General features: G+C 40.9%; 1 protein-coding gene across 1 annotated transcript in view; it reads left to right on the top strand.

Annotated features, from left to right (window-relative positions):
• EML6 (EMAP like 6) overlaps positions 1 to 21,042 on the top strand; it is an 82,190-nt gene that overhangs the window by 24,275 nt on the left and 36,873 nt on the right. Inside the window, exons 2-10 of the mRNA XM_041473927.1 lie at positions 658 to 817; positions 6,136 to 6,234; positions 7,286 to 7,354; positions 9,889 to 10,074; positions 11,900 to 12,035; positions 14,224 to 14,425; positions 17,999 to 18,136; positions 19,285 to 19,541; positions 20,589 to 20,801. Coding sequence (XP_041329861.1) covers positions 658 to 817; positions 6,136 to 6,234; positions 7,286 to 7,354; positions 9,889 to 10,074; positions 11,900 to 12,035; positions 14,224 to 14,425; positions 17,999 to 18,136; positions 19,285 to 19,541; positions 20,589 to 20,801 — 1,460 coding nt within the window. The remainder of the gene's footprint in view (positions 1 to 657; positions 818 to 6,135; positions 6,235 to 7,285; positions 7,355 to 9,888; positions 10,075 to 11,899; positions 12,036 to 14,223; positions 14,426 to 17,998; positions 18,137 to 19,284; positions 19,542 to 20,588; positions 20,802 to 21,042) is intronic.

The raw sequence follows: 21,042 nt of genomic DNA, 5'->3' as shown, positions 1-21,042 counted from the left end.
TTCAGCTCCCCTCAGCCACCTGGTGAGTGCCAGTTTATTAATAGGATGTTTTGTTTTTCCATGTGTAGCTCACATACTCAGCCACTGTTCAAATTTGTTTCCTGGGTAACTGTGTAAAAGTGCCTTTGTATTCATATGACTTTCCAGAGAGGTTTTATTCTTATTTTAATATCTGGAGGGTTGTGAACAGACGTATGGTTTGATTCTGGTGAAACAATTTACTTCTGGTGAAACAATATACTTCACATATATCTCTTCTGAGATTGCTGAGTTTAAACATTTGAAGATGAGAGGATTTCTTGTGTGTGTTTCTTATTGTGGACAATATCGTTATTCAGCCACTGGTCCATATTTCAGAATATTTGAGCTGATGTGCAAAAGAGGATAATTAGTAGAAAATCATCCATTACAAACCTGTGAAAGACTAAGATCCGAGTCTGTGTTCAATCAGCTTATCAATCAAAAGTATTTAAAAATTCTCTGATTATGCTTTTCGTTTTTCTACTTAAAATATTATTACATGATAAATTGTATTCTGCACTCACAGTGTCAGTCTCAGCAAAACATTTTAAGTAAATACCAGAATTGACTGAGCTGTGAAGACAGCTGCTGTGATCATTCCCAAAGCGTGTTATAACTGAAGTGTGTTGTTTGCAGCCTTGCAGTTCACCCGGATAAAACGTTGGTAGCCACAGGGCAGGTTGGGAAGGATCCCTACATTTGCATCTGGGATTCCTACCGTGTCCAGACCGTGTCTGTCCTGAAGGATGCGCACACGCACGGAGTCGCCTGCCTGGCCTTCGACTCGGACGGCCAGGTCAGTACAGCTCCTCCTCCGGGCTCTGAACTCAGCTGTGTTTCTGGTTCACTGAGAGGTGCACCTTGAATGTTTGGTGTTTCAGCAGCTACAGGGCTGCAGTGATGGGGCTCCTGTTACAGTTGAATTGTGATTGCTGTTCAAGGCCTTGCTTTGTATCATAATTGTAATTGCAGCAGGAGGACTGCAAACGCAGCTCTTGCTCAGGAGGTGCTTTTGGGATGAAATCACAGCCTGGCATCCGAGTGGAGTGGAGGCATCGGGTGTTGGACAGGTATCCAGAGCAGAAATGCCTCTCTGTGGCCTAACTGCAATGGCTTCACCATGTACTTGTCACCTGCTGTCCAAAGAAATCAGTTCCTGGCAAAGCCCTCAGAACCCTGCAGCTTTTCTGGCAGAAGAACTGCACTAATCTCACTGCTGGGAGAGTCTCCTTGGCTGGGGTGCACTGGCAATTTAATTGAATAATGGCATTAGGACACACAGTGTGGCTTTCTACAATATGATTAGTCGATATGATATCTGGAAACAAAATTTAAAATATAACTAAATGGTGGGCTGTTCCCAGCTAAACATAATGCTTTTTTTTCTCTCTGGCAGTGTTAAAAGCTTCAGGCAAATAGACCTAAAATTCACATATATCTGAAAAATATTTCACAGAGCTTTATAAATAAATATCTGGCTGTGCAATTTTTTGTCATTATTGATGACAATTTTGTCCTGACGAGTTTCCTGATGCAATACTTATTAAAGTATTTTTAGGAATGCTTAGATTAGCTGATACCAAAACCTCAGACAAGAAAGCCCTCAGATCAACAGAACAACATTTCTAATGGTGTAATATTTTTTAAGATATTGTTCATTCACAAATAAATGCTTTTAATTTTTTTCCCCTCATGTTTAACTTCATAAGACTGGTGGTTAAACTTTTTTTTTAAAGCTATTTCAGCACCTCATTGGAGTGAAGACCCATGAGCCTGGAGGGTGTTTGAGGTGTGGAGGCCTTCATGAAGGCCCTGATGAGTGCTTGCTGTAATTAAAATGCAAACTCAAGTTGACCTTGTAGAACAGTGACAGTTCCCTTTCTGGAAGTGCTTGAGAAATTGCACTTGAGAAATTGAAATTTTATTCTGGAAATAAAAATTTGCATTGAACACTTTTATATCTGGATAACGACCACTGCTGGAGAACATGAATATGGATAATGCATCTTGGCTCTTTGCTGCTCTTCCTGGCTTTGCAGGAGAGGCTGCTGTGCTGAGCCAGAATTAAAGGGCCTGGGAGGAAGTCTGTGAGTATTTGGAGCTCAGAGCTGCTGGCAGTTCTGGTTTGTTTAGTCAGCATTCCCAAGGGAGCTGGTGTCTGTCACAGGGCAAAACAGACACTGCTTGCACCTCCTAGTGCAAAGCTTTCCTTCTTTTGTATCCAAAGGCTGTTAAAAGCCAGGGAAGATCTGTATTTCAGCCCCAAAACACAAATAAATGCAGCAATCAGGAATGGTACAGATGCAGTAAGAACTGTATTCTTTTCACTACTAGTTCTGCCAGCTCTCCACTTCCTAAATAAAAGGAAGCAGAGGCAAAGCCCAGGTGACTCTGCTGCATTCCCAGAGTGGATCTCCATGGGTTCAGCTCAGCTCTTGCATGTTCCTGTGCAAGTGCTGCTCCATGTGCGGGGATCTCAAACAGGCCACCTCACCTCTCTCTGAGCCGAGTTAATTCACTTTTGCTGGACCAGAAACTCTGGGATAGCTGTTCCTTTTGGATGAATTATGGGGAAATAGTCCTCCTGGCCAGACTGGAGATGACCCCACATGGACACAGCGCAGTCATTCTGCAGTGCTTCCCTGGCCCCATGTTCCACAGGGTGGGGCGTGCAGATGAGTGTGCACAGGATTTGTTACAGTTTCTAATAAATGGAGATCATCAATACACAGGGGAGAGCTTGAATGCTTCCTTTATTTTATGTACCTTCAATACCGTTTCTGGAGACAAATAGAGTCGGAGTGGATTTCCTATTTTGTGTTACCTGTGTTTAATACAGTCCTGATGGGAGCTGAATTTCTTGCAGAAGTGTTGCTATTTAAAAATACATATTTTAGTTTGGGCTTTTTCTGTCTGAGCAGGAGCTGCCATTTGGCAGGAGGGAAACTGCACTTCCTTCAAATGTTTAATGAGGAGCTGTCATTTTTGCCTGTAATTAAAAATGTCTTCAATCAGGAGTTAACTACAGTTTCTGCTTAAAAGTACGAACATCTCCCCTGCACAGAATTACCTACAAAGCAGATGCCTCATACTGAACTATTTTATCAATACCCCACAGCTCAATTTCTGCTCTTATTTCAGATTAACCCTTTTTTATATGCTTTCTAGAAATATTTTTAATGGAGTGGGAAGGGTACTGCCATAATGTATACACATCTAATGAAAAAATTAAAAATGCCAGATCTTCCAAATCTGTGTAGATTTAAAAATAATTGTTTAATCATGTGCCTAAACTACTTGGCAGATATTTTCTTCTGGTAGTTCTCTGAATAGAATTCTGTCATATTCCCTTCCAGAAGGAGAAATAAAAGTTTGTTTCAACCAAAAAGGAAATTTAGCACTTACCACTTTTCTGCTGGCAGGAGACTTCATCAGCAGGCCAAGGTTAAAAGAAAATATAAAGTACTTCTTAGTTTCCCATAGTGCTTTCCCTGCTGATACCAAAGTCAGCTAAGGAATGAACGTCCTAACACAATTTGAAGTTTTAGAAAGCAGCCATTCCTTACTCCAGCGCTGAATACTATTGGAGAAGTCATTTTTTTTCTCTAATCAAATGTGTGTTGTGAAACTTTACAACAGGTCATTTATTCCCTCCTGATCAGACATATTACAATATATTTCCCAGCTAATACGTAAACACCACTTTCCCTAGAACTAATTTCTATGCCTCTGCCCCTTACTGGAACTCCTTTTGTGGTCCTGAGGGCTGTCTGAAGGGGTCTCTGGGGGTTGTTCTCACTGAGAGCCAGCAGTATGACCTTGCCTTGAACTTCTCAGGGCATGCAATGGTGTTTCTTGTTACAGAACTGCCACAAGCCCTCCTCAGGTTCCTCATTATCTCTTTATCTACTGGTTCCAGCTGCCTTTAATATCCTGTGTGTCTTTTATGTTCTTTTATCAAATTTGCTAGTTAGTAGCTGTGCTGTACTTTGCAGTCTCAAGGGAACTGAACATTTCTGTTCTCCATGTTGTCTGTGAAGTCCCCCTTTCCTTGAGACTGTCTCTTTTAGACAAGTCTCAATACTTCATTTTCCAGTGCAGTGTTACAACTGTAACATTGAATTAAATTGCTTTCTAAAATCAAGGGAGTATAATTGCAGATTGTCCTGCACTCCCTGGATGAAAAACTTCCCTTGGCCCTAACTCTTCCTCGTGGTTGTTGCCAAAGTACCCTGGGGGGAGGCATTTAGGAAGCCATGTATAGGCATTGTCTGCTCATGTGGAAGAGGTGCCATTCCCAGTGCTGAGGTCTGATTTCCATTTCCCACTGTTGGCCTGCTGATGGATGCAGGGCTCCTGTGTGTGATTCTTCTGTGTCCTCAGTGCCATTGGGCCAGAGGAGTTTCTCAGTGGCCTTGCAGCTGGGAGTGGTGTGACACTGATGCTGATCAGCTCCAGCACCCAGAGTTCTATTGGCATTTTGAGTAATGTTAAAGCACAAAAATCCTTTCACATTGTGACTTCCTGCAAAAACATAATTTTATTTAATTATTCCACTGTATAAACTTCTTTAACTCACCCTCACAGCTCCATTATGAGTCAGAACCTATTGACAGAATTCTGCCCTTCCTGTAGGGTGAACCCTCCAAGGGAACCTTGTTCCTCCCAATATCTGAGCATGTATCCAGATTGCCTTGTGAAAACCTTATGTTCCTCTAGGAACAGCTCATTTAAATTCTCTGTATTTTTATTCCTGTGGAAGGAGACTGGACTTGGAGGAACTTGTGGTATAAGTCTTTAAATAGTTTTTTTCTGGTGGGGGTGGTGAGGGGTGTTGAGTTGGGTTTTTTGGAGGGTTTTTGTTTTGTTGTTGTTTTCATTAGTACCACATTGCTTGGTGCATTTTCTGGTGGGACAGTGGTTGAGTTCTGCATTATTCACTAGGCAGGTTTTGCATTGGGGTAATGCTTGTTGTCATCTCTTATTAAACTAAAGTCCCAAAACATCTACTTCATTCCTCTAAATGAAGAAACTGTAACTATTGAGACAGTGGGGAGTGTGAGAACCTACTGCAGTTAGTGCAGAGGCTGTCCAGGGGCTCTCCCAGGAGGGAAGACTTGCACTTGGTATTTACACTCTGGAATGGGATGAAAAGGCCTTGAGCACCTGCTCTCTGAATTATTGCTGCAGAATGAAAACTGGGGCCTTCTGTTCCTCTATGAACAGTCATTTCCTCTCTCTGTTAGTCAGTTATTGAGAGCTTTATTGCATTTAATATTTTTCCTAATACAGCATTTTAGAGGAGTCTGTGGTAATGACACTTGTTTTCTTTGCTGGCTCAGTCCTTTTGTGTTATCACAGACACTTCCAGATTTTAAACAATTTGCTTACTCAAAATTTGAGCCAATTTTTTTATGGAATTCATGTAAAGTGGACAAAATTAGGACAGTCACTGGAAGGGAAAAGACCTACAACTTCCACAATAATGGCTGATCTTCTGGGCATGTCACAGACTGATGCACTCTGCTTTTTCCCTGCCAGAATGCCGCTTCCATTTGATTCTGTTCTTTTTATTTCTTCCATTATTGAGATGGAAAATTATTAAAATTAAGTTCTTTTAATTGATGACCAATAAAATTAGTTCATTGTTTTATTTATTTTAACTGGTGATGTGATACACTAAGCAGTAAAAAAGGCAATTATTAAAAGTACATCCAGTTCTGGTTCTAAAGCTCAACAAAACTAGCATAATGAACAAAGCAGTAGTTGGAAATAGTGAAAGCTTTTATTTCCCTTTCCCTTTTATTATCAGATTACTAAATCAGAATGCTAGAGGTGTGCACCTGAAACAAGCAGCTCAGATGTTTCAGGGTAAGAAATTCACTTGGAATGTTGGTAACCTGAAATCAATAACCTGACCTTTTAGAGAAGATGAGACATTTCAGTACTTTCTCCAGTGAGTAAATGTTGAGCATGAATGTCTTTGCTTTTGCAATGTGGTTCAAACCCAGGTCACATGTGGAAAAATCCATTTGTGCACATAATCCTGGGAGCTACAGCAAAGTGATTTGGGGTTGATTTCCTGTTAACTGGATTGCTGTTGTTTCTCCTCAGCGTTTGGCTTCCGTGGGACTGGATGCCAAAAACACGGTGTGTATTTGGGACTGGAAGAGAGGAAAGCTCCTGGCAACAGCTACAGGCCACTCTGACAGGGTAATTGTATGGAAGCATTCCTGGATTCTGTCTGGGAGCTGCATGGGTGTTTCAAAAATCATTTTTGTTTCTGTTAGGTTGATGCAAAGGTAATTCTGGTCGTTCTACCTGGCTTTTAAAATACTGGATGAGATATTTGTTCCTTCTCATTGTGCCAGACGTAGCACAAGGCACTGATAGTAAGCCTTGGGAGGAAATACGTTGTACCTACACACTGAGTAGCATGATCTATAGCTCTTCATAGGAGATGTGAAATGGGAGCTCCATGGACAAATATCATCTTGTCTCCGAGTGTGTCAAAAAGACAATTTATTCTGAGGGCAAATTTAGTTATATCCCTTTCAGTTTTCCTTAAGACAGTTACCTGTAGAAGAAACTTGAATGAGATAAATATTTCTTTTCTGTTAGCTTCAGGTAAAGGATTATGAGATGGGAACTGACCATTGTAACCTTAATAAGGTATAAGTTTATAATGTTATTCAGGATTAGAAAATGTTTTACCAGGTTTAGCATAAGCAAAATACCTCCCTGACATATATAAGCACATGTCTGCATACATTAAAATAAATTATGGACACATTCTGACAACTTGTATATGTATTATCATATTATAACATGTTTTACATCTATGAAATGCTAACCTCACTAAGTGCAAAATCAGATTCCAAATTATCAGAGTTCTCTGGGATGTAGGCTAGAAGTACTAAAATCTTAGTTCCAGTAGACTTTCCCAACCAGAAAAAGGAGCTTCTGTACAGAAGAGGGAGTGGGAAATAATGCCTGTGTAAATATTGTTTATTCAATAACATCCTGAAGCTGGAATGGATTGGCAGTGGGGAGACAGTGATCAAGTGTGTTGATAGAACTATGTGAGGAACCCTCTGTGTTTGCCTTGATTTTTGATTACACAGAGTTCCAAATTTATCTGTATAGTGTTCCTTCATTTTTAGTAGTATGTTACAACAGAAATTATGGCTAAGCACTGGTAAAAGCAAGCTGAACCTAGATTACTGTATAGGTTAAAATATCAGCTTAATATATTTCTTAACAGATATTCGATATTTCCTGGGATCAATATCAGCCAAACAGAATTGTCAGCTGTGGAGTAAAGCACATAAAGGTAAAGAGCTTTCATTGCTTACTTGGAAAAAGGACTTGCACAAAAAAAATAAAAATCTGTATTCTTACCTCATGAGGACTTGAAATATAGGACAGATGATATTTTTCTTTCTTTATGTGAACATTTTGCAAATGGTTTGTTTGAAGCCAGTTTAGACATGCAGTATTGCCTGAGCTGCAGATTACCTGAACAAGAAAGTCAGGAGGATTCTTTGATGTAATTTTCATCATTATATACTTATAATTTTGGGTCTTCTCCCTGCTCCATTCCACCCTAATGGTCTCAGCCTTCAGGGGTTTCCTTCATCCAGCATCACAGAGGGTCACTGTGCAGCTGTAGGAGGATCCAAGGTGAAAAGTGTGAATAGAATGACCTGCACTTGGGCTTCTCAGGTAACACCACTGAGAGCTGTGCAGGGCCTGCAGAGACAAAACTCTGGTGCCCCATTATTTGCTCCTCTAAGTCACCCTTTATGGAAGTGTTTGAAGTAGAAACCTGCATATATATTTGATGTTTAGGATAAAACATTCTTATGACTTTGGAAAGCTTAGAAACAAATCCTTGTCTGCCAATATCCCTTTCAGGTTTCTATTTTTCTCCTGTCTCCTCAAAAACATTCCTAACAGATGGCAATTATTTCACATGACTGGGGTGGGAAGAGCTTTAACTAGAAGTTTAGGAAACCAGTTAATATCTCTAGTTCTGGTTCCTGAGAAGCTCGTGCCCTTAAACCACCACTGCTTCAAACTGTGGGTGGTTTTGGCAGCAGTGATACCATCTGTTGTGTTCTGCAAGCTGTTTTCCAAAACCTGTGCTTGTTTGGCACCTGTCTTCTGTTTAAAATGGCCATAATCGCCCTGAACAGAGAGAATACCAGGCACTGTAAATACATGGAGATAAAGGAATGCCAAAAAATAGGAAAAAAGCAGCATGGAGGGGAAATTACTCTGTGTTCCCCTCCAGTGGTGCTCCAGCAGCTCCTTGGTACAAGGCTGTGGGAATGTGATAATAACAGCTCTAAAGGAATTGTATCACTGTGGGAATTGGGACTGCTGCTTGGGAATTGGGCTGTTTATTCTTTTAGCAGTCCAGTTCTGCTGGATCATTTGGCTGAGCAGGGATTAGAAGCTGAGGTAAAGCCCAGGAGCTAAGGAATCTCTCACTGAGCTCAGGATCCTCCCTCCACCCTTCTAACACTGCTGCCTCAGTGTTAGAGAACTCCTTCCTTCTCGCACTTCTTCCTCAGCTGACCAGAAAGGAGGAGAATTTAGGTTTTACTGAAGAAATGAGAGCCCTGGGGACAGTATTCCCTCTGCCTTCTAAACTGGCTGATGTTAAGAGGCAAAGGGAATATTTAATTGAATTAACAACAGAGAAGGAGCTGAAATAAAAAATCTTGATCCAAGGATTTTCTGGAATAAAGAATTTTAGAAAAATACCTAAAAATTTGGCCGTAGGCAAATGAAGTGGGAATAGATGGACATGATGAATCCATGTCAGACACATCACTGTTCCTGTCCAGTGTCTCCCCAGTGTCTGTCAGATGGCAGAGCAGGGATGGCTCCACTGACACACTGTGCTGTGCTGCACCCCAGAGATTTGCTGTTCTGTATCTGCACCTGTCCAGAACGTCCTGGTGCTGACAGGACTGGAGATTTCAGCACTTCTCTTGCACATCTCTCATTGATATTCTCTTTATTCTGCCTTCCCCAGAAGGTCTGGTCCTTGAGGGGGAGCTGAGTACACAAACTGTGGTCTCTGCTTGATAGATTATATTTCTTTAAATAAAAAAAACCCCACTCATTAAAAAACAAGTAGTCTGATATTTCTAGCTCACCTCCAAAGACAATCTTCTGAGACAAACTTTCTGTTTTCTTCGCTCTTCTCCTCCCCATTCCTTTTTGCAAAATGTTAATGACTTTTGGGTGGCAGCTGGAAGTCCCCTTTCCACGCTTGGGAACCTGTTACTCTGGGAGTCAGGGAGTTGTCTCATGTACGAGCGTTTGCAGTCCCCATGGAACAGATGGCTTCTCAGTAACTGTGACTATGTTTGAGGGGCAGAACTCTTTCAGTGCTCTGGAGAAGGACAGAAATGTCTGCTCCAGCACACAGGTTGTGTAAGATAAAGTATTTTATCTTCAGTGCTGTAGCTGTGTTTTGCATACAAGAAAAATGGGATTTGCTTGGGTTTAAAAACATGCACTTGTCTGGATGGCATTTCCCAGCAAAAGCTGCTAAAGGACAGTGAGAGAATGAGAAGGGGCAGTGTGGCAGTAGTGAGGCAGCATTGAGTCTCACCCCCTGAAGCAGTTTGATCCTTTGTTTTGGGTTTAGATGTACTATATTTGCCTGGATCTTTCCTTGGGAAATGGGCAGGCTTTGGAGTAGTGGGTGTTCTGATAGGACTGAAGGAATGTCTTCAGTGCCTGCCCAGACACTGCTCTGTCAGGATGTGTGTCTGAGATCTGCACACTAATGTGAAAAACCAGAAATTCTGCAGAAACCTCTCCTGATCTGCCATTTACGTTTCACAGTTTTGGACACTGTGTGGAAACGCCCTGACAGCAAAGAGAGGAATATTTGGTAAAACAGGAGATCTCCAAACAATCCTGTGTTTAGCCTGTGCTAAAGAAGACATCACCTACTCTGGGGCTTTAAATGGGGACATCTATGTTTGGAAAGGGCTCAACTTGGTCCGCACAATTCAAGGAGCACACAGTGTAAGTGGTGTTTTCATGTCTGTTTGATAAGGAACTGTTCATTGAATTGAAAAACTTCCTGAGGGCTTAGCTACAAAGATTTCCTTCTGTTTAGGGTCAGAAGGATGTCTGAGGCTGTTCAGCAATTAAGAACTTAGATGTAATGTTGTATTTGTTGACGTGTTGCCAACAGATGCTGAGCTGATAGTGCCAGCACTGCTGGTATTTATAGCCTCCATCTAACCAAGTAAACCAAACCTCAAGTGAAGTCTGTACACCTAAAGTTTCACAGATTGAGTGGCTTCAGTTATGATCAGTTTACTTAAAAAATAGTTGGTAAGCAGATTATTTAGGCTTAAATAGAATTTTACCACTGAAATTCCCAATGCTGGAGAATGATTCCTCAGAAGAGCTTCAGTGTGGAGCAAGCCTGTTGAATCTGTGAGCTTGCATTCCAGCCATACTCCAGAGAGTTTACTCCAATTGCCTCCACAACACACACCCACAAACCACCACCCCCAGTCTGGAGCTCTCATCATTACAGAGTGAAAGGGGGACGTGCAGGATTGTGTTAGATTTCTAACCAGTCTAATACAATTAATTTGTCTCTGGTTTTGCTAAAATAAAGGCACAGTAGGACTTCCTTGTCTTATTTCAAATGTGTTTGAGAACTGCTCCCATTTGGAATATGACTGTGGGTAATGGCATTCTGATGTGGGGATTTTGGAACAAAAGGAAACAAGACAATTTTCTTTAGAAAAGTGGTATGACATCTAACACTTGTCCCTATAATTTTGTTCTAGAAAGAGCAATGCAAAAATAACGGGTTTTTTCTGATCTTCCAAAATTAGCTATGGTGACAGTTCATCATAGGACCTCTTCAAGTGAGATCTAAGGACTGATTATTTACAAAAGCAGTTTCTGATTTATGAAAGCAGAGAGACTGGAGTCAGTGGGACATTTTACCTGAGGAACTACCATGAAACTGCAATAAGAGAGGGATGACTTTGGCAAGCAATAGCCCCCTGTAGTATATTAGCAGAATTCTGTTTGCAGAATTTCAGTTAGGTTCATTAAAATGATTCAATACAACCCCTTTATACATAATGTGATAAATTACGGAATTTGCCATTGCTAACATGCAATCTCTGTATAATTACTAATTAGAAATATTAATTTGTGAAGATATTGCACAAGGCTACTTTGAAAATGGAGGACTTCTCTGCATTGTATTTATCTCCATGCAGTTCAACTTACCTCCTAAGCAAGGTTTTCCTGATAAAATACTGGCTCAGCAGACATTCCTTGAACTATTCCAAGGTAGTTCAGCACTGTCATTAATCATGAGGCATTTTCAAAACCAAGGAGGAATTCAAACTGTAATAGAAACTTGTTTTCAACAAAGAGAATGAATTGACACTCTTTCAGTTCCTGTCAGATTCCAAACGATGTCTGAACTGAATTCATGAAAGAATGTCTCAGTCACCTCTGCTCCTGTAAGAATATTTGTATTGCTTGTTTGCTTGGTTTTGTTTATCACGGGTAGCTCTTTACTTTAAGTGCTCCACTAGTTATTCAGTTGTCCTTGTCATAATATTACCAAACCTAAATTTGAAGTTCTGCAGGTAGGCTGTGTCACTGCTATATGCACAAAGGTTTCTACATAAACCACTCGAGTGGAGCACTTGAAATAAAAGCTGTGTTTGCTGGTTTGCTTTCTGGATGGGCAACACTTCTGTGCCCAGCAGTTTCTGGCCTTTAACAAGAGTCTGTTTGAAAACGTTTGCTTTGTGTGTTTAAATTGCTTGTAAAGACCTTTAAAACTTGGGCTGCTGTTGGTTGACAGGCTGGAATTTTTAGTATGTATGCTTGTGAAGAAGGCTTTGCCACTGGAGGGAGAGATGGCTGCATTCGGCTGTGGGACACTGAGTTCAAACCTATTACTAAAATTGATCTCAGGGAGACTGAACAAGGATACAAAGGTAATGAGCTATTCCTTTAATGGTTTTTCACACATCTGGATAATGGATTGTGACAGCACTTAATGTGAAGCATAGATGTCTCTGCATACTGCTGATTTTTTTCACTTAATGACTTTATTTATTTTTGGATCTGTGTTTCCTTCCCTCTCTGACAATTCTGTGACCTGCGGAGTGTTCCATGGTTCATGGTATAAACACAGGGATGAAATCACTGCTCCCCACCATGCAAATGCAAGAAGATAAGTGAGAACTAATTAAACACCTTAAAATGGGAGAATGAAGTTAGCCAATCCTTAATTAATTAATTACTTGCAATTCATTTAACTAATTGAGGTTTTTGGAACCCGAGACTCAGAGATGCTGACCATCTGAACACTCTACTCATGCACTTGGAATGATAGCACTTGGCAGATTTGTTGGAGAGAATGTTATTCAATTTGTGATAATCACATTTGTTGAATCAAATCCTGCTTCCTGTGAGCTCAATCATCAGTTTATTTTATGCTTTGAAGCACTTGTAGTCTCACGGATCACAATGCACGCTTTATCGAGGGTGTAGTGTTCACTGATGGAATTTAGCCCTCAAAAAGTTGTCCAAGACACCCAAGCAGCAGTCCCTGCGCTCCGCACTCCTGCCTTTATGTCATTTTTTGCAGCCTGAATCATAATGTTTAGCATGAATTTCTAGAAAACAGTAGCAACAAATAACCAAAAAGCAAAGATCTGGGCAAGTGAAAACTGCCTTTGAGGCTACTCCCAGCCTCTGGAAGTGGGGTTTCACTTGTCATTGGCACTGATGAATTTAAGCACATCTGTAGCCTCGAGCAGTGGTGGAGCCTTAATGCTTACCTGGGACCTTCTGTCCCTCCCTTCCAGTTATTTTTCCAAAGCATTTTGCAAAGGCATTGTCTGTCAAACAGACCCTGAGAGCAGATAATCTTTCTTCATGTGCGGTGTGTTCACAGAGAACATTGCCTTTCCCACATCCAAAGGTGTGTTTGTATTCTCAGTCTTAACAATGTCTATCTTCCACCAAATTCCAATCTGAATTCCATTGTGTGGTCATTTGGTGTGTACCAAGAAGAAGATAAAAGTCAGAACTTCAGTATGAATTTAGCTAAGTCATAAAATGGCATTAGAAAAATTAAAAGCTGTTGGAAGGGGACAGGAAAATAAATTAGGATTAATTTAACCTTCTCAGGAGATGAGAATATTTTATTTATGTGACCAGTATTTCACTGCATTATGTATTTGGTTCCAAAAAATGTGAAAATGATGGTGTGGGTGACCTTGACTGCATGACAAATGGACTTTATTAATTCACATCTCACAGCATCCAGATCTATTATCCAAACTTTTTTTGTGTACTGGAACAGAAAATACAAACCCTGCAAGCAGTTGACCAGAGAGTGCTACCAAATTGATCAGCCTGCTGAGAGGGTGTTTTTGAGCTTGTGGTCAGTAAAATTCCAGCTGCAAAGTAGGGATCAGATTTGTGAATAAGATCAAGTTCTCTTAAAGTTATACAAAGCAAAAGTCTGTTGGTTTGCGTTTGGGGAGGAGGGATGTCTTTTTTTTAATGTTTTTTTTTTAAATAATCCACTTTGATTAAAGTGGAGAAGTGATGAATGTGGAGAAGTGATAAATGGGCACAAACCATATAAATTCACCATTACAATTTTATTTAAATGCGTGAAAAAATAAAGCAATGGAAAAAAAAGAATAATTTTTTTTTTAAATAATCCACTTTGATTAAAGTGGAGAAGTGATAAATGCGGAGAAGTGATAAATAGGCACAAACCATATAAATTCACCATTATAATTTTATTTGAATGTGCGAAAAAGTAAAGCACTTCAAAGGAATAAACCAGCTTCAGTCACAGGAACCCCTAACATGAAATTTAATCTAATCTAATATAAAATTTAGATCTTTAAATCCTGTGAAATGGAGCTGGTTTTTAGATTCCCAAAGTGTGGAGCAGGCATGTTTTCCCAGGATTGAGCTTTCTCTTTGTGTGCCAAATGGAGAAAATCTGACAGAACTGCCCTGAGCTTTGAATCAGCTGGGATGTTCTGTGTGACCCCAGTGCCCAAGATGTCAGCTGGGAATGAGCTCTGGAATTCCAGCGGTGTTGGCTGTGCCCCGTGGCACGGCTGGCACTGAGGACAGCTCCCGCTGTGCCCCCAGGCCTGTCCATCCGCAGCGTGTGCTGGAAAGCCGACCGGCTCCTGGCGGGGACGCAGGACAGCGAGATCTTCGAGGTGCTGGTGAGGGAGCGGGACAAGCCCATGCTGATCATGCAGGGCCACTGCGAGGGGGAGCTCTGGGCCCTGGCCGTGCATCCCAAGAAGCCTCTGGCAGTCACCGGCAGCGACGATCGCTCCGTGCGGTAAGGCTGCGCTCGCTTTGTTGGTTTCATTACTTCAGATGCGCCTTCATTTGGAACGGATTGGTTTGCTGCCCTTATGGCAAGACTCAGTTAAGACAACATTTCCCCACCCTTCCCCCTTATATTTCTTATAAAAATACTTATTTTTATAAGAAAAATAAGTATTTTTCTTATCAGATTTGTTTTTTCTCTTCAGTTTTCATTTTTGGGTGCCACACATCGTGTAAAAATAATCCAAATTTTTGTTCAAAATATGCTGGATTTATATCTTCTGCCTGTATTATTGATTTATTCCCGTTGTGTACAGGGCATCTAAATGGGGAATGATCACCTCATACTTCTCTTCTGGTAATATTAAGCAATGAGATTAAAGCCTAAATACTTTTGCCCAGTGTTTTACTCAGAAGGTATCTGCCTCAGCCTTGAGTGTTTAGGAAATCTGATCTAAAACCAATTCAGTTACAATGCCAGAAAATGAGATTAATGGAAAAGCACTGACGTCATAAGGGGAAGTGGAGGGGCAGGCACTGATTGCTTCTGTGACCAGTGAAAGACCCAAGGGAGCAGCTGAAGCTGAGTCAAGGGAGGTTTAGAGTGGATATTAGGAACAGGTTCTTTCCCAGAGGTGGTGGGGCACTGCCCAGGCTCCCCAGGGAATGGTCACAGTCCCAAGGCTGCCAGAGCTCCAGGAGTGTTTGGACAATGCTCCCAAGGGATGCACTGGGTGGGGTTATTGAGGTGTCTGTGTAGGGCCAGGAGCTGGACTGGTGATCCTGATGGGTCCCTTCCAACTCAGGATATTCTTTGGTCCTGTGTTTAGTTACACCACTTGTGTCTTGAGATTTTGCAGGAGAGTTTTAAAATTTTGTCCACATATTTGTGGACATTGCCACAAAGTCAAGGATGACTTTTCCAGCTCAGACTCTTCCTGAGTCCACACCCACAGAGCTGCTGTGTGTTCTCACCTGAGTGTGGACTCTGCCCAGTGGAACTGATTATTACCTGTGGTTAAAGAGATGGGGATTTTCCTGCGTGCCAAAAATCCATCTCCTACCATATACCCAGCTTGTGACTACTGCTCCTTCAGATTGCACATTATAATTCACCTCTGCCTTGAGGCTTGCTGCTCAGCTGGGATTTCTTTTTTCTTCTCTTTCAGTCTTTTCACTTGTACTGTTTCCTATCCCTGCCATCCCTCATCTCATTCTAACCGCAGTTAAAATCCAAGAGGGAAACCCACAGAACTGCCAGTTGTTCTCTACAGTCGTGTTTTCTCCCTGCTTCCCACAGGAGGATTATTTCTTTCAGTTTCTGCAATGCATGAATGGTCTGTTCTGCTGGGGTTTGCCTCCCCAGTGTTACAGACAGGCACAAGTGTCCTGGCAGGATGCAGGTCAGTTCTGGAGGAAGGGCTGCAAAGCTGGGATTAGCATTGCACTGCCCTCAAGCTAATAAGCCCCACTAAGATGGGATTTCTTGTCTTGAGCTCATCCCTTGGTGGGCAGAGTAATTCAGCTCCTGGAGCTGGAGAAGGTGCTGCTGACTCAGAGCCTGACCCAGCTTGTGTCCCTCCAGGAAGGACTGCAGGATCTGTGTGCACATCAAACCTTGATTAGTGCTGCTCTTATCATTCTTATCTCTGTTGGAGCAGTTATGATATCCCTGATGCCTTTGGATGTGCCATTCTCTCAAACGTGCAGGGATTTTACTGCCTGACATCACACATCTTTGAGCTGTTTGGGCACTAGAGAGGGTGGGATTTGAATGCTAGTGGGATTTTTTTATAGACTATGGCTTCATGTGAGGAATTCCAGTGAAATGTATAAATACTTTCATTAAGATAAAAAAGGACGCAAAAGGACTTTCCTACAATTTTTCTGTAATATTTAAATTGCATCAACCAGGGATGTTTCTGTATTGCCCTTCATTGGGTAAATTTTCTTAGTATTTGATTATCACACTGTTTTTCACAGAGTGGATATGTAATAGAAATCTAAATTGGTTTAGGAATAAAAGTATTTAGTGAGTCAGATGGTATTCTTGTGTCTGGGATGTCTGAATGAGAAGGGGATTTACTGTATTTTTCCCTATCCCAGCTGAGAGAACTCTCTAGCTAAATATAGGTTTCTAACATTTTAAATTTCCAAAGCACACCATCTCAACTAGGAAAGCTTCCTGTTCTCTGTCTCTTACCGCAGGAACAGGGAAAAATTGTTATTCTCTGAAGGCACAGAGAATGATTTATTACATTTATTAAGTAAAATGTCATGCTTTGCAATTAGGCTTCCAGAATATTGGACAAACTGATTTGTGTGGAAGCAACATTTTGGAGCAACAGTTGTATCCTAGTGTTTTCTTCAAAATCTTTCCAGAGCTTTCCTGGTTCATTCCTTGTCATATTGGGCTCACAGCTTCTGCCTTGTGAGACTGCAAGATTCTTGATCCTACTTCATGTTTGTCTTTGAAAACAGTTTTAATGTCCCACTTTCCTTTATTTTCCACCTTCTATTCAGGCTCCATCCAAGTTGTGTTTATGCTGTTTACTCCAGTGCCAACCACAGAACTTCTCCTTTGAAGCCTCTTGTGCTCCCAGTGCCTCCCAGATCCCTGTGCAGAGCCAAGCTCAGTAGCATCCACATCCTTGGTGCCAGTGCCTTCAGTAAAAATAGGAATTCTTACTGTTCCAGAGCTTTTACTGTAACTTACAGTAGGATCTCCCATCCAGCCTGGGTGTTCCTTTCTGGCCAGCTTTGCTCTACAACTCGGTCCAGTGTCACATTGCAGTTCTCGCACAAATTGTTCTTTTCTCCACTTTAGCATATAATCACATCTGCTGATTCACAATTCACATATTTTACTGAAGATGCTATGAGTATTGCATTGATGACTCTTATCCTCAAAGCAAAGATTGTTGGGTATTGTTGTCTTAATTCTTCTATTCTGAGAGAGGTCTTTTAGCCATTTTTTTTCCTCATTATTTTAATTGTTCTTTAAATTTCTAAGTCTTGCAGACTACTGAGATCTGATGGGTTAACCTGTAGTGATTTGGGTAGCTCCTTGCATTCCTTCAGAAAAATATAGGGGCATTATTTGCCTTTATCTTAGGACATAATTTACTGCTTGTTTCTTTTCAGTAGCATTGATGTGAATGAGGGAATCAACATGCAGTTTTGTCTCCTAGCTCATTCAGAGTTAGGACAAGAAATTCTTCCCTGTGATTGGAATGCTGATGTTCCCTGAGTGTTGCTTTCAGTGAAAATTTCACTCTGAGCTGCATTGGCCTTTCCTGTCCACAGAAGCTTCATTTTTATTATTCATTTTGGGGAATTCAATCAGATAAGTGAAGTTTGGAAATAACACCAAATGATAATGTAATTGAGCTTCACTCTGTTTTCTTCTACCACAGTTGTGTTCAGGTCGAAAGGAGCTCGATCCTTTACACAATATTAACACAAGGGCTGTGTGCAAGTGATTTTCCCAGCTGAGTTAGACATTTGGGGTTCCTCTTGAAGACACCCAAATCTTGGGCAGTCAGGAAAAGCCCCCTCCTGTTTTCCCTTCCCTTTGGGGCAGGTTGTGGAGCCTTGCTGACCATGCCTTGATCGCTCGCTGCAATATGGAAGAGGCCGTACGGAGCGTGTCCTTCAGTCCTGACGGATCCCAGCTGGCACTTGGGATGAAGGATGGCTCCTTCATTGTCCTCAGAGTAAGGTAAGATGAGAAAACCACTGGGTATCTTATCAGAAGAAAAAGAAATAATAATTGCAGGTACATCCATATCCGTTTTAAGAGGTGGTAGTTTGGCAAAGAAGAGAAAATCTATGCTTTAATAAATTTCAAAATAATAGTTTTTAGGAATAATGTTGATAAAATTTAAGATTTTCAAGTCTGGCTCTTTTCCTGTAGTCTGAAGTTACACACGTATTTAGTGAGAAGAAAAGTGCATAACAGAGAAAAGGTAGTTTGGAGAGGGATCTTCTTCACTGATGATTTCTTTCCTGTCATACACATACTGGGCAAAATAACTGGTGGCCAAAAGACATTTGTAAGTATTTTCAAGATAAACCTGAATTCTACTTTTGTGTAAGTGGAAAGGCTTTTTCTACATGGCTGCATCTTAAGCATTTTCTGTCTGAAATGCTGTTATGGAGGGCACACAAAAGCAGGTAAAGCTGTAATTGGGCTATAGAGTGAAATAGCCAAACCCCCAGTGTGATTTCAAAACACAACAGCTGTTTTAATTGATACCTGGAAGAGTTTACCCCCTCCTGACTATTCTCCATACGTTTGCCAAACATATACTTAAAATACTTGGAACTCCAAACTGATAGGAGGGAAAGGCCTGGGAAAACCCCTATAATGCTCTGATTTAGTGACTTTAACAATACTTAAATGAGCTGTTCATATTCATTTAAAAGCCTTCCCAGTGACTATTTTTCTAAAGGAGTTAATCTTCTTTGTCTCCCAGTAATCTTGTCCTTGTTAATTTGTCTGATGACTCTTGGAAATCTCTCGTGAGTTAGGAATGCTTCTCCTTTCAGGACCCTGCTTTTAACAGTGCTGTGTGTCAGGATTTAAAATATATACTTACAAAATGTACCTCAGTAAATTTGGGTTGGATGCTGCTAGCAGTACTTCATTAGAGCAGGTGAAAAGAATGAGGAACATTGTGGACAGGCAGAGTGCTTAAAAAATGCTTAGAATCAATGGAAGCAATAGGAAGTTATCCATGAAAAAAAAGGATATTTAAAGCGAAATCTAATTTCTGTTGTACAAATTATTCAGTGGGTCCATCTTCTTATCTGTGGCTTGCAAACTCCTGGGTGTCCAGCTGTCATTGTCCCCTCTGGCTCCTGCAGGGACATGACTGAGGTGGTTCACATCAAGGACCGCAAGGAGGTGATCCATGAGATGAAGTTTTCCCCAGATGGCTCCTACCTGGCCGTGGGCTCCAACGATGGGCCCGTGGACGTCTACGCCGTCGCCCAGAGATACAAAAAAATTGGGGAATGCAACAAATCCTCCAGCTTCATCACCCACATCGACTGGTCTGTGGACAGCAAGTTCCTGCAGACCAATGATGGTGCTGGAGAGAGGCTCTTCTACAAGATGCCCTGTAAGTTGACAAGGGGCTCGTGTTATGAACAATAAATTTTGGTTTTGGTTTGAAGAGAATGCCACAAATGTGATATAAATATTACAGGTGAAAGTGGAGTTTCCTGGCTGGAATGTAGAGAAATATCCACTGCTCATTTTTTCAGTCAGTACTCGCTGAATATCCTCAGCTTTAAGGAAAAGCTGTCTCTGCTGTGTAAATTACATATTTTTTCATAGCAGGTTTTGGAGGTTGGCTCACTCTCAGGTAACTACCAAAGCCCCTCTGTCCCTGTTGTCCTTCCTTGATGAATGATTCCTGTTAGTGATCAGAACATTTTTGAGATTGTAACTAAAAATAGGAGAACTGTTTGAGTCAGCTGGAATTGCTGAGGTTCTCAATGTACAAGCTTGTTGGTAGAAACAACACTGATAAGGAACAGATTTATTCTCACCCGTAGTTGAGAATGCTTTCTAATATTTAGAGGAAACTTTTGCAGAAGAGAGCTTTAGAAATAAAATGTTTGACTCTTTTGAGCTAGTTTGGCAGCCTTCAATCAACTCTAGAACAGCCAATATAAGTAAAAAGTACCAGTACAGAATGGCTGACTGACCAAGTACTCACATTTCAGGGACTTAATGGATGAAAAACTCCTACTAGCACATGAGCTCGATTTAAAATTGTGTATTATTAACCTTCTAGCACTTGAAAGTGTTCTAGGAACTCTTGCTATTCACAGTACTTTCTACTGAAGGCATTTCTTTGGCAGATTTGGAATTATGAAGTTTTTCCACTTCAATGTGTTTTTATCATGCCAATCCTAATTAGCATACTAATTCTCATTAGTATTCTAATTATTTATAATGCAGCTGTATTAGAACTCCTCTGATGTGTGCTGTCCTCAAACACCACAAATGAGAGATAATAGTAATTTAAAGAAGATTGTGACTCTTCTTAATTGAGGTTAAAAATTAATGACAACTAGAATACACAGATAAATGTGATGAAAAGAAACAGAGTTTCTAAAAAGCAAATGATTAAATTGGTTATTCACCTGCACATTTTCAGCTGGGAAACATCTAACAAGCAAAGATGAAATCAAAGGAATTCACTGGGCTTCATGGACCTGTGTGATAGGATCTGAAGTGAGTGGAATTTGGCCAAAATACACAAACATCACAGATGTCAACTCTGTGGATGGGAATTACAACAGCTCCGTGCTGGTGACTGGCGATGACTTTGGCCTGGTGAAATTATTCAGGTTTCCGTGCCTAAAGAAAGGTAAGATGGAATTTTGTATGGCTGAAAATGCAAGATTTACCTCAACACTGTATCAGTGTATTTTCTAATGGTGGCTTTTCATTCTGGTGTAAAATTCCAATTAGTGTGTGCACAATTCCTGTGAGTATTAATGGATACAGAGACCAGACTTTAACCTTCTCTGTGTAGTTGTTTTCAGAAGTGTTGAGAATGTGTGGCTGCTTCCTCAGGATTTGCACTGTGCAGAGCATAAATCAGCAAC

The sequence above is a fragment of the Pyrgilauda ruficollis genome, unplaced genomic scaffold (genome assembly GCF_017590135.1).
Source record: "Pyrgilauda ruficollis isolate IOZ18807 unplaced genomic scaffold, ASM1759013v1 scaffold31, whole genome shotgun sequence".
NCBI classification, from domain to species: domain Eukaryota; kingdom Metazoa; phylum Chordata; class Aves; order Passeriformes; family Passeridae; genus Pyrgilauda; species Pyrgilauda ruficollis.
The sequence above is the reverse complement of the archived record's forward strand: the minus strand, read 5'-3'. Positions and strand labels throughout refer to the sequence as shown.